The sequence below is a fragment of the Xiphophorus couchianus genome, chromosome 18, assembly GCF_001444195.1.
Source record: "Xiphophorus couchianus chromosome 18, X_couchianus-1.0, whole genome shotgun sequence".
Classification (NCBI taxonomy): Eukaryota; Metazoa; Chordata; class Actinopteri; order Cyprinodontiformes; family Poeciliidae; genus Xiphophorus; species Xiphophorus couchianus.
In genome coordinates this window covers 20,908,525-20,927,474 of record NC_040245.1, presented here as the reverse complement: position 1 = coordinate 20,927,474, position 18,950 = coordinate 20,908,525, and the positions used below count along the sequence as shown (strand labels likewise).

The following is an 18,950-nucleotide window of genomic DNA, read 5'->3' as shown; positions in this document are numbered from 1 at the left end:
TTGGGGTCCGGTATCCTGTAACTTTCAGGTGTGTCTCTGGTCCAACGCACCTGAATTAAATGGATCATCTCCTCCAGTTCTCCAGAGTCCTGCTGATCACCTGATTCAGGTGTATTGAAGCAGAGACGGATGGAAAAGATGCCTGACACCGGCCCTCAATCCCTGGAGTTGGAGGCCCCTGGACTAAGTTTATTACTGTATGACAGTGAGACTGACAGATGTTCATGATTTTCAATAATATAAATGAAGGCATCTACTATAGATGTTATCTTTATGATCTATGTTAATGGATAACACTACAACAGACTGAAGTTCTACTATATAATTATGCATAAACACTCAAACACTCAAATTTACCTTGGTTTAGAATATACAGATAGTCAAATTTGTACTTTACAGAGCAAAAGTTGCACTAAAGTAATGCTGTGGAAAGAGACATTCAAATAAAGAAACACTGTTCACCTTTTATGATCTTTTCTATTTGGATAAAGCACTTTTAGCTCATTTTAGTAAGAGCACCATATTATCCCACCGGTCACAATTGTGACCGATCATAAAACACACTATTTCATATATTTTTCCACAATTTTAAAAATTATTTCCCCTTGATTAGTTCAAAGGGCTATAAATGATATCTGATTTTATTATTTTCATGTTTGGGAAAAATTTGGGTTTAAATGGGTTAACAAAATTATTTACCAATAAAACAGAAAGCTGTAAACAAGAGTTGTTTCCTCTAAAATGGACACGATTGTTATTAATTTGTGCTCATTGCTGAAAACTCTGATAGCCCTACACAAAAACTGAGAATGTTAGCCCAAAATAAACAAAAAAATAAAAGAAACATTAAGTAGATGAAGCATACCGAGGACAATGGCTAACATCTGAGTGGCTTTCTTCTCTTTTTGTTGGGAGATTTTCCTCTTGCTCATGTTTTTGACAGAGGTTTGAGTCTTGCCATTAGGTAGCGCTTGTGTCTGGAAGGCTTTGGCTACAACTGGTGCTGGGTCAGCCAGGGCCTCCTTGGGCTCGCCATTTTTTTCTGCTTTGTGGCCGTCCTCGGGGGGTGTGGGAGGCGTGGAGGTGGGGCTAGCATTGGCCTTGTTGGGCATTAGCTGCTGGTGACTAGTGGCCGGAGTGTCTCCAAAGGCGCTGTGTGTCTGATGTCTTTGCCTGTGGCTGCTGCCGCTGTTGTTCAGCTCATCCAGCTCCAAGTCATCCCCGTCAGTGGCAGCTTCTTTGATGAAAATCTGAAGTTCAAGACAAGCAAAGCAGGATGATAAATCAGGTCACTTATCATTTGAAGAAAAGGGTAATTCCAGGGTAACTGCTTTGTACAAAGGTGTGGTGTCATTTAAGTCAAGTTTATATGTATTTGACATTTTATCAGAGAGGTACTTCAAAGTGCGTTACACAATAAAAACAAAAGATAATAATCAAATATGTTGACAACAGCAAAAAAGCAACAAACATTACATTTAGACAAATTATATCTAAATAATAATTATCAAATAATAGAATGAAGACAAGAAGGAATCAATAACGTAGTCATTATGAATCGAAGGCAGCTCTTAAGAATTGGGTTTTGGGGTTATTTTAAAAAGTTTTGTATAATAGTGAACATACTTTATCTGTGCCCACTAGGTTTGCAAATGTTTGTTGACATAAATGACAATATTGACGACAGATAATTGATGGGTAATGTTTGCAATGCACTGGAAGCTGTGAACACAATATTGTCTTTATATATAGACAGTATGTTCAGTGACAAGAATGCAAATGAAAAATTTAAACAGGTTTCATAGAACAGGTAGGCCTTTAGAAAGTAGAGTTGGCTTTTAAAAAACAGCTGACTAATTAGAAACATATTGATGAATTGGTGAACTCTCGCAACAGCATTAGTTGCAAGTCTAGTGCTTTTTTCAAAAAGAAGAAACTTGAACAGAAATGAGACTCAAACAATTTGAAAAAGTGACAGAAAAAGAGAAGATACCACTCTTTTCTTGTTGGCAGGTAAGCTTCCATTGGACTTCACAATCATGGTGCACAACCTTACATCTTCTGGATGAGTGCACTTATCCTGCAACAGAAACAGCTGTGTGAGGCCAGGAGAGGGTACGACGTCAAAACCCCGACGAAAGGGGCTGTCTAAGAACAGACAGACAAATAATAGTGGATGTGAGGTCAGATATGATGAGATTTTTTTGTTTTTTGAGGGGGGTGAGTGGGAAAGGGAAGGTGTTGTTTCGCAACAATAGGATCTTTCAATTGATTTGGAGAAATTAAACGTCACAGAAAAGTAATAAACTGTTTAATAAATATTATTTTATCTAGTAATAAAACATGTTAATTAACCTTTTATTATATCTTATATGCATATGTATTATCTATATTTGATTGGCAGACCAGTATGAGGCTGCGCATAATGAGAATCTGATTAAAAGTTTGGTTCGAAACAAAAGTTCCTGCAAGTTTCTTCATGTTGAGAAAATCAATAGCCACTAAATGAAAAGGTCGTCTAAGGTACATTACATTTAATGCATTTTAATAACTAACCATGAAATGTAGCAGCTAAGGCACATTTAGCATTGCATCCTCATATGCATAAAATACTATCAACTGTAGTACAACTATTGTTGAAAATGTAGGTTAGATGTAAAAAAAAATCAATCTGGTTCCGCTTCATGTTTTTTTTAGATTTTGTTTTTATTTTATTTTATTTATTTAAGTAAATGCCAACTGTAGACACAGCCTGTTTTAAAACTGTCAGATGCAATTGAGCTGAAAAGATTATTGATTTGCAGCGGCATTTAATTTCAAATACGGGATATTGTCTGTACCCACATGTTTACATTAAATAATGTGTGGAGAAACTGTTATTTTAAAGCGGTAAAAAATCACATAAAAATAAAGAGGCTCTCGCGTAACAAAGAGGTAACTCATTTATATTGAATCAATAAAGCTGCCAAGCTGTAAACAGGAGCCGTAATTTTGAAGCTGCTCACCCTCAGTGAAGTTGCTACATCGGTGTCAGCAGGCTGACACACACGTCGCTTTGGCTTTGTGTTCACACGTTTTCTGCGCTTCCTCAGGACCACATAAATTTGCACATAAACCAGCAGAGTAATGATGAAGGGTACGTAGAAGGACACGATGGAGGAGTACACCACGAAGGCAGGGTTGGCGATGACACAAAGAGATGCATCGCGGGTTGCTGTGGAGATAAGCGCAAGGTGAATGGAAAACTTCACGCTGCATGTTCTGAATAGAGGAAGACATATTTGCAAACTTGGGGTTGTTTTGGTTTTGAAAATCTAATCACTTTTTAAACACTTGTCTCACTCACTGCAAAGATGCTACAGCTTAAAATTGTTGCAGCTTGGAGCTTAGTTGTTGCTCAAAGCAATGGAGAGACCAAGCACATAGACAGGTTGTTTCCCTAAATTTTCTCAGAAAACTTTACGTAGGTTTTAGGTTTGAATTGCATCGAGCTTGCTGCCACTGCTGAATTGCCAATTTCACTGTTGTCCAGGGTTTTGCCAGCAAAATGGTTCCAAGAGTCCAGCATGTGTAAACAGAGTTACATAATTATCTATAGTTAGGATCCAGTAATGGATGTGGGAAAAAAAGTGCTAAACATTCAGCACTTTCAGACTTATTGTAAATAACTTCACGTTTAGCCTGGTGAAACAAAGGTTTGACTGACTGCAACTAAATATTAACCAACCTTAAGGACCAAGGCTTATACTACATAAGGCGAATCTTGCAAGTAAAAAGCTTGTTAAAAAATTACATTAGTGTTTTTATAAATGGCTGCCCAGCACTGACATTAGTTTGTAGAGTGAAAATGTTTATACCTGAAGCCATGTAGAACTATTGCTGCCTGCGTAAAAGTCAGACAAATACACAAAATATATGACAGTGACCGTAGAGAAGATTTGTATTCAACTCCCTCTTACCTGTGTTATTGAGGCCAAACAGCAGGGGACATGATATAGCAAAGGAGAGAACCCAGACAACAGAGATCATTACGGTGACTCGTCTCCTGGAGCTGTAGCGCGTGTTGTACAGCATCGGCATTGCCACTGCTGTGTATCTAAGATGAAAGCAAAGTTTAAAAAAACACCATATTATTGTGTAGCCAGACACCTTTTTACAGTACAACAACATTAGTAACCTGTGGGGAAAGTTAGTAGTAGTCAGCTGCTTTGCTGCAAAACAAAGTATGCAAATGCACTACCACAACAAGCCCCCTTTTTTCTATTCTTTATAGAAAAACAAAATGTTTGTACACACACACTTCCATAACCTTGCTCTTCCTCTTATCCTTTATTGTAAGTCCTCTAAGGTAAAACTGAAACTAAAGTTAAATTTCTTGTTTGTGCATGTAATCTAAAATCTGAAATTCTTTGTATTATTTTTATTATTATTATTTTATTATGTTCATCCTTCTGCTACCTGCTTGTTTTTATTTTTTATTATTTTTTCACTTGGTGGGATTTTTTTGCCTGAAGCGCAGTAGAGAACATGAAGTCCACAAGTGGGTTAAACTTAAAATGTTGCCTGTCATTTGTGATCAGATCCTTTTGGATGTCGGACTGGCCCTTTGGAAACAGTCTTGTGCTGCAGGCTTCAGTTCACAACAGAATGAGAAACTGTAAAGCACAAATTTGTTTTTTCATGTTGGAAGAAAGACCTTATCATTTAACCTTGCCCCGTTATTTGACCTTATTAGTGTACTTGTTGTAAATATCAGGAAATGAACAGCATTTTAGTATGTGTCATTCATTGATTTGTTTACCAAATAGAGAGAGTCCTCATGCATAAACTCAAGTAGCTTGGGCTTCTTTGGAGACTAAATACCATTGATGTGATACATAAAATAAAAGGACGCTGTTACATAAAATAAATAAACATTTCCTACTTTCATAGATAAATAATGAAATAAAAATGGAACAATATAACAATGTTTCATAGCTAATACCATTAGAAATTGAATAAGACAAAATAAAACTTCTTTTTAAAATATATTCCTATTAATATGAAATAAATGGTTTTATTGATTAATTTCTTATACGATAAATGATATAGTAAGATAATAACACACATTTTAAGATTATGCACACTTAATAAAATGAAAGGAGAAATATAGCTTCAATATTACATCTCAGCCAACAGGCCAGACCACATTCCATCTAAAGATGGTGAAAAAAAAAACAGTCCAGTAAACGAGTCTATTCATTTACCCAACAAATTCAGACCCATCGTTTATTATCTCAAATATAAAAGAATATGAGTGTTTTAAAAGCATCAATATCGGCTCCTTTCTGGCAGCATGTGGGAGTTTATAAAAATGACAGGGTCTTCACTAATCCAATGCAGACATACACCCATTTGGAATCCTGATACCTACAAAAAAATCTGATTAGCTTCCCAAATTAAAGGTGTAAAGGATGTAACTTGAAGGAATAGATTTTATCCAATTTAGCAAAAAATAATTATACAACATGAGATTGACAAGAATACATTCTTAGAATAGTAATGAATTAAATCTAAAGTAAAAAATACATTTAGGCTCAATAAAGTTGGGTTGTTATTGCTAACAAATGTATTATAGTTCCTTAATCTCTGATTTTTGGGAATTTTGTTTGGTTTTTAAAAGCTACCGACCCCTCTAGTAAGACTAAAATGTTATTAAATGCTAATGTGTAACATCAAAACTACATTAGGTTTTAATTGATGTGACAAGTTGAAATTTAAGGTTGATTTTGAACATACAGTACAGACCAAAAGTTTGGACACACCTTTTAATTCAATGAGTTTCCTTTATTTTCATGACTATTGACATTGTAGATTCACACTGAAGGCATCAAAACTATGAATAAAATATGCACTAAACAAAAAAGTGTAAAACAACTGAAAATAGCCCTTATATTCTAGTTTCTTCAAAGTAGCAACCTTTTGCTGTGATTACTGCTTTGCACACACTCTGCATTTTCTTGATGAGCTTCAAGAGGTCGTCACCGGAAATGGTTTTCACTTCATAGGTGTGCCCTGTCAGGTTAATAAGTGGGATTTATTGCCTTTTAAATAGTCATGAAAATAAAGAAAACCCATTTTAATTAGAAGGTGTGTCCAAACTTTTGGTCTGTACTGTATATAACGTGACATGAGAAAACATGATATTGTTTTTAAAGTACTTTTTTGTTGGTAATTGCCTTTCATTGTATCAACGTATATATATATATATATATATATATATATATATATATATATATATATATACTTTTAGCACACATTCCCATCCCCCACTCTTCCCCTTAAATGTTAAAATGGCACATGTCCTGAACTTGTACAGCGCTTCATCTAGCCCAGAGGACTCCAAAGCTCGTTGGAGCTTCAGTCATTCAACCATTTACGCACACATTCACACGCTACTTACAAGGTAGCTGTAGCCACAGCTACCTTGTAACATTTTGACATAAGCAACCATTAAATACTTGTCTACATACACATATCAGTTTAGATATTTTTAGGCCTTTTAAGTACATTTATAACATAACATTCTTTGATTAAAGATCAGCATGCTATTTGAGAATTTTTGGTTGCTTGTTTGTTTTTTAAATTTAATTTATGACTGATAACAAGAAAATAGACATTTTCATCTACAGTAAGGGACTTTTTATAGATTTATACTAATATAATATATGGTTTTTAAAGGGAAACAAGATTAGAAATATGTCCTGGTAATGCAAAGAAGAAAAGGCTGAATGCCTATTAAAATATTTTTGAGTGTGTATATAATTCAAAAAGAAAAACAAACATTTATAAATGAACTTGTACTGAACTTTCTCTTCTGAAAGTTCAGTATTAAGTCATAAATTTGTCCTATCTATTTTGTAGCAACAGAAAAAGGATAAAAACACCACCAAAAAATTAATTAGTCTTATCATGAATCACACTTTCTGTGTGTGTGTCCTCTTATCACCTCCTACATTCAGACAGTTTCATCTTCGGTTTCTAAATAAGTGACTGGTCATTGTTAGAAAGCAAAGACTCAATTCCCCACTAATGTCCTCATCCTTTTTATGATTGCATTCACAGAAGATATAGCAGCAAACAGTGTTTTGGTGAACACGTCTCATTGCTTCCCAAAGCCGTTACACTGATAAAAGCACACCTATTTATCCCAAACTATTATCTGGACTTTCACAAATCAGTGTCATATGGGTGGAAACAGAAATATACTGAAGCAAGGAGAGGAAACTTTAGATCAACTCACACTCATCCCTCTTCTTCTTCTTCTCCTTGTTCTGTGTATTCACAAATATGCAGCAAGCTTATGCAGTTAAGTGGAATACTGAACATGTAAATGCTGAAGCCATTGTCCTCTTGCATGTTTGGACACTAGCTTACAATATGCACAAATAGGAATCAACCATGATATTATTCAGATCAACCAGATCTTCCTCCAAATGCGGGAGTCATCCTTCATTCTTATTCAATGCTTTCAATAAGAGCCGGAACAGTCTCCATGTGTGACCATGCTAGAATTTTTTTTTTGCCATGTGGACTCCAACATGCAGCCAAGCAGAAAATAATGTAAAATTAAGCAGGGCGGAAATCTATAAAGAGAAAATATGGGGGTTGTCTTGCACTTGGAATTGTAATACATATTCTGGAAGTTAACTTAGCAAAATGACAACGCAGATTTATTCCTAAAACGTCCAGCTTGAAACGTGCAGGCTCCTGCTGCTTGTGATCTGCTTTAATTTACTGGCACTATTTAATTAAATTGGATAATTTGCAACAACACATCGGGTATTGTTGCTGAACAGAATCTAAGGACCGCACACACTCAGTTTTTTAACGGCTTCGAAGCTGTTATTTGAGACAACCATTATATTAAAACACATCCAGCCAAAGATGCTTAACAACTGCAACTGCTAATTTTTCAGAGACAATAAGTCTGTACGTCGAGACAAAGCCATGGCAACTATCGCTACTCTCTCAGCAGCTAGACGAGCCTTTATCAATCAGGTTGAATCCAGTTCAGAAAATGAAATGGCCATGTTGGTACATGAGTAATATTTCCCTGTTTCAGCATAGAAAATCAAAAAAAGACAAAAGAATCCTCCCACTTATGTTACGATTTGTTTCGGTTATGTCCTCAGACACTCCTGGTTTAGATACAAATATCCTACATCGCAGAAGAAAATGTGGTAAGTGGCAACATTACTCTGGCAACGAATCAAAACTGAGACCAAGATCTTTAGTCCGAAGAGCTCAAACACTTTGAGGTACAAGATCTTGTTTTTCTTTTCACTTGTACTGACACAGTTAGGACTTAAAATGGAGTGTTACTGTTACCCAAGGTAGAAAATGTACTTTAAGAACTGCTATAATCAGTATTGTTCAAGCTCTAAATTTAATTCACCCAGGCTAAAATCAGCTAGTTAATATTCACAGTTGAACATCTAAATGGAAATCAGGTTTACAAACTACCTCCATGTCTATAGGGGAATGAAATCCAGCACCTTGACAAGCTGCTTATGCAAATATTTGTGAAAGAATGGATCACTCTCCGGAGCTCAGTGGATTTCTACATGGTGCTGTGGTGAGTTTCCTCCTGTGCAACAAATCCAGTTCTTCAATCTTCTCGCAGCTAAATGTGTGTTAGTTTTAGGGAAATTACAACAAAGGGGAAGAGATTTGGAACAGCAGCAACCTAACCACAAATTGGTGTGCCACCATATTCCTTATTTCAAAGAGTACACTTTTTATTTTAGTACTATTATATTTCAGATTTAAACTTGGGATTTAGCTGGGCACCTTGAGCTTGATATTCTTCACTATATTATTTTTTTCCTGTATTCTAACTTTCTATTACTTTTCTCTATTATGCCTCTCCAAAGTAATGTTTGTCTGATTTCCTTTGTTTTCATCATGTAAAGCATTTTGAATTACCCTGTTGAGGAAATGTGCTGCACAAATAAACCTGTCTTAGCTTCATCACCCAAAAGCAGGAAATCTACATCTTTAGCAGAAAGAACTGCTTGAAAACATTGGTCTCAGTGTAATTAATCTATATCATGTTTGAATTGCTGAACCAAGTTACTGCAATAAATCATTTTTTTAATAAATCATGGCTGTAATGTGAGTTCCACCTTTGTGAGCTTCCCACTACATCGTATATTTTGTATATATTTTAGTATTTCTCTGAAGGATGTCAACCTACCGTTAAAACTGAGAAAGAGTCTTAATCTTACACACATCTCTGCTATTTCTTCACTCCTGCCATCCACTAAAAAAACCCACTGAGACCATATCTGATCCCCGACAGCTTAGAATAAATGAATCAAAAATCAGCACAACGTGAGAAAATTATTATATTATTAAATTACTTTTCTTCTACTTGAAGAGAAAAAGAATCTTTAATGTAGTTTATTAATCACTAGAAATTCATCATTATATTTCTGATGCTCTTACACAAAATTGGTTGTGTCAACCTGGTTTTGAGCTATCTTGAACCACTAACTCAGGAGAATTGCCAGCAACAATCTATAGTTGGGGCTGCACAGTGGCGCGGTTGGTAGCACTGTTGCCTTGCAGCAAGAAGGTCCTGGGTTCGATTCCCGGCCGGGGTCTTTCTGCATGGAGTTTGCATGTTCTCCCTGTGCATGCGTGGGTTCTCTCCGGGTACTCCGGCTTCCTCCCACAGTCCAAAAACATGACTGTCAGGTCAATTGGTTTCTCTAAGTTCTCCCTAGGTGTGAGTGTGTGTGTGCATGGTTGTTTGTCCTGTATGTCTCTGTGTTGCCCTGCGACAGACTGGCGACCTGTCCAGGGTGTACCCCGCCTCTCGCCCGGAACGTAGCTGGGGATAGGCGCCAGCAACCCTCCCGACCCCATTAGGGACAAGGGTGAACAGACAATGGATGGATGGATGGAATCTATAGTTGAGAGTTTCTCTTAGTTTGTTTTATTGAAATAAAACGTGGGGAGGGCAGACATTTTTAGCATCCACTCAGGTCTTAATCTGAGTTTCTGGATGAATTCTCAGATTTTAAGAATTAAAAACCATGACACTTTTAATTCTGGGGATGCTTTACTGGGGCTGAAGGAAGTTTGTACTACGCTTTATTATGACTAAGGAGAAAAATCAAAATACTCCCTCAGTGACACACTTTCAATGTGCCCACAATGAATAAGAGTGAAATGTCATCAGTTATTTTGTTTACTTCAGAACCATGTATTTTTTAATCAAATGATAAAATTTTTGAGTAGTTTAAGATGATTAGTTGAATAATATTAATTAAGAGGATTGGTGATATATTATGCCACCAATAATGACTGATATGACCATCTGAAGCCACTGTAAGGGAACACTGTAGTTATATTTGACCAGGCTACGTCCTTTAACATGCAAATAAAGCAAGTTTCTAGGACGTCCTTCTTTCACCTGCCCAACAGTGTCCACATTTAAAAAATTGCTCTCTCAGATTGATCCTGAAGAAAATAGTCCATGCTGTTTGGAAATTTCACAATGAAGAATTATTGATATCATTTTAATTAGAATGTCATACTAAAAGCACCTTTTGATAATAATAATAACCTTTGAGATTGCTTTTACACATACTTATTATTAATAAAATATGCTTAAGATCTAGTATTAAACATACTTTGCTTGCTTAACTGCAGTAAGCCCATATTTCTATTTTAAATATGTTTTTTAATGGTCTAATGTAATATTCAAATTTTAAATGTCACGTTTTCTTTACATTTAAGTGTAAAATTGTCATAACTAACATATACATGGGTTTCAAACATCCATTAATGTGTAATTAATCTATACAATGTGTTTCACTTAGTGATAAAGTTCCTGAACTAAACAGGCTTTTCAGTAATATTCTAATTTACTGAATGAGTCTGTATGATGGCTTCAAAGTATTAAGCTATTTTATGCTATTTTATGTTTTTAATCTGTATCCCTACAGTAGAATTCAGCAAAAGAAAAATACATTAATTTTCATTTTGTCTCCTTTTCTTAGATTTTGAGCATGTAAAAGAGTTGTACGCTCTGGGATTAGGTAATTGGAAATCATAGAATGTGTACTGATGCAATTATTGATGCAGCTTGCATGAAACAGTTGAGCAGGACCAGACTATTTAATGACTGAATTTTTTAAGACCATCTGGCTAAAGCTCTGCCAAGTAGAAATAGTGTAAATTTAGCACAAAATGACACAAAATCATGCCAGCTGTTCACACCCTACCACACTTACCTTTTGTTTATTACAAATAATTATTGATCGACCCCATAAAAGAGATTTTCAAAATCAAATTTTAAAGCAGCTCCAGCCAAACACAACATGGTTTGTTGTGTGAAATATAGTATTGACAAATTCCAAATAAGTGAAAACACATTACTGCAATAAACAAAGCATCACCTAAGCAAAAAACAATGAATATGCACAATAAAAGCCTACATATACTGCTCTGCTAGGATTAAATGAGGGAGAGAAGAAATTGGTTTTAAATGGTCTGACCAGCTCTCGTTTAAAAGGGAAGGCAGGTGCTCAGATTAAAGGCCACCACAGAAAAGATTTTGTCACCTTTCAGCCTGAATCCACAAAAATCAGAAATATATTTTTCATCCACTGTGTTCTGGCGAGAATGTGGGACTTTGAAGGTTCAGTCATGTAAAGAGCTGCCCTTGAATTAAAAGTCTTTTCAAATCAAGCAATGAAATCTTAAACACTACTATAAAATGGGCAGTATACTGTACCAGTGAATTAATGAATCTGATATTTAGCACAGAAAAGGGCATACACAAGAAATAAATGTAATTGTAGCTTTTCTACATGAGGCAATAAGAGCAGTGTACATGTTAAAAATAAAGGAGTAGAAAGCAAGACTTTAATGTGTCAAAGTCTGAAAATTGTTAGCCTTGTTTTAGTGCTGGTGTTGTGGTAGCTTTGACGTGGCGTGGCATTTTATGGCCTGTGTTGTTCTGCTGTGTTTTGTTTGTTGGCTGGGTAGCTTTAAAGTGACCCAGGTTTTAGATTAAATTTTTATTTTTATTTTGTTTGTTTGGATTTTATTTTTTATGTTGCTGGTTTGTAGCTATCTAGATTGTTTGCCTTAGATTTTTGGTCAGAATTTGTTTTATAAGCCCTAATTTACAGTTCTGCTTGTAAAAAACAAAATTTTGTATTATGATCTATGTTTTAGTCAGTGTCTTGTTTTCTAAAGCTCTGGGTGTGACTTTTGATTTCAATACCAAAAGATTCTGATTTAGGTTTTGATAGTTGTGATTGCCTGACAATGTTTCAAACTGAAAAACAGCTGAACTAAAAATTGTGTATTAATATTTATTTTTGTTTTCCAAAGTTTGAACTCCTTCACATGATTTTGTCTACAATATAACATCATTTTTGTAAAAAATGCTTTTAAATTTACTGATAGATACTCTGTGAAACCTGACATTTTCATTGGCTTATGCTCTCTTCATAATTGAAAAAGCTTTTTTTAAATTTTTTTTTTTTAAAAAGGTCTATTCATGTTATATCTGTAGGACATCTGGCGGTCCCTAATTAAAAGCAAATGTTTCATTTTCAGACTGTGTGCAGAGTGAAATTCATGTCTGAAAAGGCCATTTACTCTGTAAATAGGCACAACGGCCTGGCGAGTCATGCACCAAGAGGTAGGGATTTATTTTTTTATTATTCAGAAGCTAAATATTTCCATTGATTTCCATGTTGCAATCATGAGTGACCACACTTGGCAATTCTACAACATCAGACTTACCGATCAATGCTGATGGCACATAGATTGAGGATGCTTGCTGTACACATCATCACATCAAGGGTGACAAATATGTCACAGTGGATCTTGCTGAAGCGCCACTCTCCCACTACCTAGTGAAAAAAGACATGAAGCATTTGCAGTTTACTGAATGTCAGCAAAATACATCTACACAAATCTCTAACACCAATATTATAATCTCTTTATCTTCAAAAGAAGCAATTGTTAAGCATTCGTACATTTGTTGACATGTTATTTCCTCCCTGGTAAGTGAAAAAGGACCAAAATCAAGTATTGGTGAACAGTTAACATTTTGAATTTTTATTTCTGCTGAAGTACAACCCAAGCATGGTTTCTTGAAAAAGTAAAAAAAAAAAAAAAAAAAAAAGGGGCATAATTATAAAGCAGGGTTGATTAAAGTAAAGCCTTTGGAAAATTGAGATAATTTTTGTGTGGACAACTCCAGAGTCTTAGAGTATTTCAAGTTACTATCAAAATCAACTAATTTTGAAACAATTTTCTTTTATCTTTGCCACTTCCAAGAACAAAAAACTCTATAATTTTTATTTTTGGACCTTAATAACAACATACTCAACTTCTACATGCTCATAAACACATTTAATACATGCAGGGATCAGTTTTTATAAGGTATGCCCTGAGCTGAATATTTTGTCCCTCAATATGGTGGATCAATAAAGAACAGGTTTCCATTCCAATCCAGCTTAATGTACAAAGCACTTTAAATTACCAGAGGACCAAGGTATTGTACAGAATACACAAAAACATTTTAAAACATGTCATTGTAATCACAAGATAACATAAAAATCTGTCCAGTTATGTAAAATAGTGTATTCTGATCCAAGGAATGTGCAATGAAGTAGAATTATTTTTTAACTCTACAAAGTCTAATCTGACTCTTCCTGCAAGGGCATCAATATTATGAGTCAACTCTGATTTATTTATTTTTTTATGTGAACTTCCAGATATTTATAAGTATCCATTATTTCAATGTCGACTCCCTGGAAGTTCACCAGTGTCGGTGGGGTGGGTCTGTGCCTTCAGAAATCCACCACTTCTTGCTTTCTCCTCCATTGATCAGGAGGTGGTTCTGCTGACACCAGTTCACAAAGTCCTTACAACTGATGATGCCAAGTATGACAGTGTAACACGAAAATGTCTGAAGGTGCCAGACAATGAGCACCTTCAGAAGAAAATGAGCCATTTCTTCCTGCTTTTGGAGCGGTCTCCGGTCCACGTTCACCTGCATTTGAACCGCGCCAAAGTTCACTACAACTGAACCGAGACCTACGTTTTTAGGCAGACCAGAGTTTGCATTTTTGGTCCGCATCAGTTTGATTAAAGCAGACTAAACAAGTCTTGTGTGAATGCACCCTAAAAAATCTCTTGATGGGATCCAATCTACACCCCTCCCTCTCCATTTTGTCATTTTCTGAAAAGTAAACTGATCATTTGTAATGTAATGTTTATGACAAACAGATTTATTTCAAACATTGGCTTGTCATAAAAGGCTTTAAAGAACTCCCTTGTAGCAAATTCTTGCATATCTTAAATGCTCGTGAGCTAAAAATCCTACAACATACATTACAGTTTGTATAGCCTCCTCTCATGAACAACATTGCAACCTATTTATATCTATACCAGAGTTGGTCGCCATGGTTTGGTCAAATGATGAAACCAACCTCACCGGTGATGCGCTGACAGCTCGGATTACGCCCACCCCAGCTGGCACAAAATCCTACCTGCTTCCTCCCACAGCTGTGTAAAGGGTAAGGGGGATGTAAGTGTCACGGGGCACCTCCTGTCTCCCTGTTGAAAATTAATCTTTGTCTCAGTGATCTGTTTTCAGAAAATTAAGATCCATCATTTAAAAGCTGTACGTTGATGCGGGTGGGATTAGACTACGGAGAACCATCTAACCAAGCCATGACTGCCTCACATCTCAAAGGCTCTTTTACGCTCTAACATTACACAAACCGTTTGCACTTGACATTTCCCTCCTCTGCATCTCAAAACAATTATAATGCCCTCTGCATTGACTGAGCGTGCGCTCTTTTCTGTCATCACCTGGCTTCCTACTCTGGAACAGCAGTAAGCAGATATATGAGGATACACTTTTCTCAAAACCCCTTCAACGCAGCTGTTTAATCTTGAATTCTCAGTAGTCTTAGAGCACAAAACAATATGGATATTTAAAATCAAAGAAGTTCAGAAGAACATACAGCACGTGGTTTAGAAAAGGTAAATTAAGTGGCATTTCACAGCCTAATTGCTCAAAAAAGGGAAACTAAAATGGCAGACATTGATGTTGCATTTCCAGGGAAACATATTTTGTGATAAGTAGAACTTGTTCTAAATTTACCAGTCTTTATTTAATTTCATTAAATAAAGATGGTTGGCAAGTTGTCAGGGTCTTCAGGATTATCTTATTTTGAAAATGTAAGTAAATAAAAAACAAGATTAGCATATCTGATTATGGATGATGGTAAAATAGCAGCACTGCACAGGTAAAAAGGTGTTACCTGCTACATAATAGGGAGGCTAACAGGGCAAAAATTTCATCATAGATATTTGTCAGTAAATTAAATGTCAACTGTGTTTTTTAGGCATGCCAGCTCCAATAAAGCTGACAATTGATGTTTAATCTCTACAAAGTGTGTCACTTTGCTAAATAAAATTGAACAATCTAAAGCAAAATGAAAGGGAAAACCTTATGCAAACCCACTGAGAAAATGATATTCAAATAATGATCTAGCCAACGATGTTATGTAAATACTTCATTCAGAGAAAAATCATAAAGTGAGGTCTAAAACTTAAAAAATGTTCATAATCATGAGGATCATTTATAAATAATGTCTGTCCATGTTGAAGCTGGATAAAAGAAGTAACTCCCCCATAAAGGTGTGCACCTCAATTTCTTAAGAAATCGGCAGAGGCAGCACATACCTGACATAAAGTGTGTTCTACAAACCCATGCATATAAATCTTTTGGATTTATATGGATGTTTTTAATTTAAGCATCACGTCATTTATGGTAATGGGTAATAAACTGCGAAAAAAACTGCATTTTTCATTTTATCGAATTGTTATTATTAAACTGCCTACAGTGTACTGTATAGTCACTGGCGACTTGTTTTGCTACATAAAAAATGGCAGCTTGCATTTACTCACTGGAAGTACTGTATGTCATGGCAGTTTTGACTATTAATACATTTTAAAGTTTAAATCTCAGACTACAGAAGCCTAATTTTGTTAACCATTCTTCAAAATGCACACACATCTTTATCAGGGTGTCAATAAACATGGAGAATACTGTAAATTAATTTGACCACTGGAAAACCAAAATTAGAAGTCACCTAAATTCACAAAATAATCTTTTTTAATTTTAAATACATTTACACATCCTAAAAGTTATTTATTTCTCTCAGTTTTTTGTACTTACTTTCTAATCATTCAAAAAATATAAAAGAAAGTAAAAAATTTTGACTTAGTCACCTTGAGGATTAGTAATGGTTGTGCCCTGTTAGTTACTTAGATGTCATTGGTAGTATAAACGATTTTACCTTCTTCAGTAAAGTATAATTTTACTAATTAGGTATTGTGAATTCAGACTGACTTTAGCAGTGCACTTTTTCTTTGTAAATGTTCGTCCAACTGCTTGTTCAGCTAGCCAGCTGGCAGAAAGAGACATGTAAATGAGACTTTAAAAGGAAATCTATTCAGTCGTCCATACTTGTGATGTACGGCAGGCTGCTTTTAAGCAAACAGTCACTGTAGTTCTCTGTCTTTGAACACTAATTTCAAAACGTTATTCAAATATGCATGAAGGAAGGAAATTATATATGTCGAGAGTTCTTCTTTACTTTAGAATGTACTTTAGAAACTGATGGGTAAAGATGGTGGTTTCTCACTTATATAAAAATTGCTTGCTACGCTCTAAAGCCAGAAAAACTGCTTTGGGTTTGAGTTAAGCTTTAGATGTTACAGTCCACTGCACATCCACACCGTTTGTTGTCCACTTAAAACTCTGCCTGTCAACTTCATATTGCATTTTGCAACACAAAACTAGGCTTTTACAGGCTTTTCTTGGATTTAAGGATCGTAAACTTCCATGTATAAAAAAAAAACCCTGCTTGCAGTCAGATGTGTCTCTTGTAATACAATAGCTTTATAAGGTCTACCTTTTGATCTATGTGGAAAAGTAAGAACATTCTTGTTTTACAACATAAGGCCTGTGAGAAAAATTAGGCAGCGTGTCAAATCCAGCTCTTCTGTTTCCCTCACACTACAAACCACATCTGGGATTACAACCTTTGCACAAACACTTGAGAGAGAACAGAAAAGTGTAATCTCCTGCTTTCACATTAACAACGAACAATGTGAATTCAGACACAATACCACAATACCATTTGCGACATTGAGGAAAAAGAAAACGAAACAAAAGCACAAACAAAACAAAAATAGAACAAAAGTAAAAACTGGTTGTTTCGCTGTCTCCTACTAAGATCTGGTAATTTTCTCAAATGTAGAAAGGGAAGTTTGCTGTTGGTATCTAAGGTCATTCATAACATGGTCACTTAAGGGCTATAGCTATTGCTGTCAGAATCCATGATTGATATGCAATTAGAATTTCAATTTGCAATTGGGAGGTGGTTGATAGAGCAGATTGATGGCTCTGGATATAAACACATCCTGCTGTTATGTTCATGAATATTACAGCAATAAAAAATATGTGTAGAGTGTTTTGTTGCAATGCTGTCATCACTTGTGCAAGTTGTAGCTTAATTTTTACACATAGGACAAAGAAAGCTCATATAAAATAGGGGAAGTTATTCTAAAATCATTTGTCATTCTTTATCCCATTTGATTGAAAAGTGTAAACATACAAATTTACCTTGGTTTGTTTTTCCATAGATCCTTGCCAATGGACACATGGCAAGTTAAAGCTGATCATGCTATATTATTTCATAGAGTGTGAATGAGTATCACTCTGAGTTCAAACAATGTAACACTGTTTTCTAAATTACAATCATAAGGCTGTTCTGAACTCAAAAATAATATATCTCAAAAAAGTCAACACTGATATGAAAGCAAGTTTATACAAGATAAGAGGAGCAACCAAAATGATATGTTTGATATATTATCTACTTAATTGTTTTGTTAAAAAGGAGAAGACCAGTTTAATCTGTGTTCAGCTGCTGAAGCAGTTCTTAAACAGCCCCAATATTAATAAGTGTGTGAAACAGAATTTTCTATACTTGAAGAATTGAAGATTATAATAAGGTTCTACATGATAGTGAACGTTTACTGCTCATCAGGTGCAGCAAGGATAGAGACTTCTAAGAGAAAACAACAAAGCAAAACTTAACTTAAGGAAAAATGAAGCCTTGCAAAAATGAAACTGAAAAACATGCATGACAAATACACTGACACTGAAATCACAGTTGGAAATATATTGTAACATAAATTTGGGCTTTTGTAAATGGCACACAGTGAATGTTACATGTGAAACAATTTGCCTGTGATAATAATAAGGTATAATAGAAATGTCAGTGTAAATTAGTTTTTACTTTTTCCAGGAACTTACATAAAAGCTGCACTGCTGCTTAAGCATGCGTGCTGTAGCAGATGATAATTAACATTTATTCTAAGTGTCTTTCCACCAATTCAGATCACGCATAATTTTCCTTCCATGGGCTCCAAAAATCAGTCACACATGGAAAAAAAGCAAAAACTGTGGTAATTAATGCAAATCTAGCATTTAATAATAAAGGGCAAGTTGAATGCTCTGCCCACCCTCTGTGACTAAGATATGCTAAAACATTATTAACACAAGAGCCTTGGTCACGGACATGGTCAGTGACACCAGAATTAAAAAAAATACAGGTGAATGATAAAAAAAATCTGGTCTATGCTCCAGGAGTTACCAAATACTCTAAGAAATTTGAGCTTAATGTCAAATACATTAAGCTCGAACAATAATGGACAGTGACAGATGAAATCAAAAACAACATTTACTGGAAGAAGGTGTGGTGTTGGTAGATCTTGACCATCTATCAAAACATTGTCTGTCTTTGTTGTTGTTTTTGTTATTGCAGATACACTGTATACCTCTACACTACACA

At 35.3% G+C, this 18,950-nt stretch overlaps 1 protein-coding gene across 1 annotated transcript in view; it reads right to left on the bottom strand.

Annotated features, from left to right (window-relative positions):
- The window catches only part of drd2a (dopamine receptor D2a), a 57,286-nt gene that overhangs the window by 4,878 nt on the left and 33,458 nt on the right, over nucleotides 1-18,950 (bottom strand). The window contains exons 3-7 of the mRNA XM_028044528.1: nucleotides 12,811-12,920; nucleotides 3,960-4,096; nucleotides 3,006-3,214; nucleotides 1,994-2,080; nucleotides 866-1,250 (exon numbers count right to left, since the gene is read on the bottom strand). Of these exons, the coding sequence (XP_027900329.1) occupies nucleotides 866-1,250; nucleotides 1,994-2,080; nucleotides 3,006-3,214; nucleotides 3,960-4,096; nucleotides 12,811-12,920 (928 nt within the window). The remainder of the gene's footprint in view (nucleotides 1-865; nucleotides 1,251-1,993; nucleotides 2,081-3,005; nucleotides 3,215-3,959; nucleotides 4,097-12,810; nucleotides 12,921-18,950) is intronic.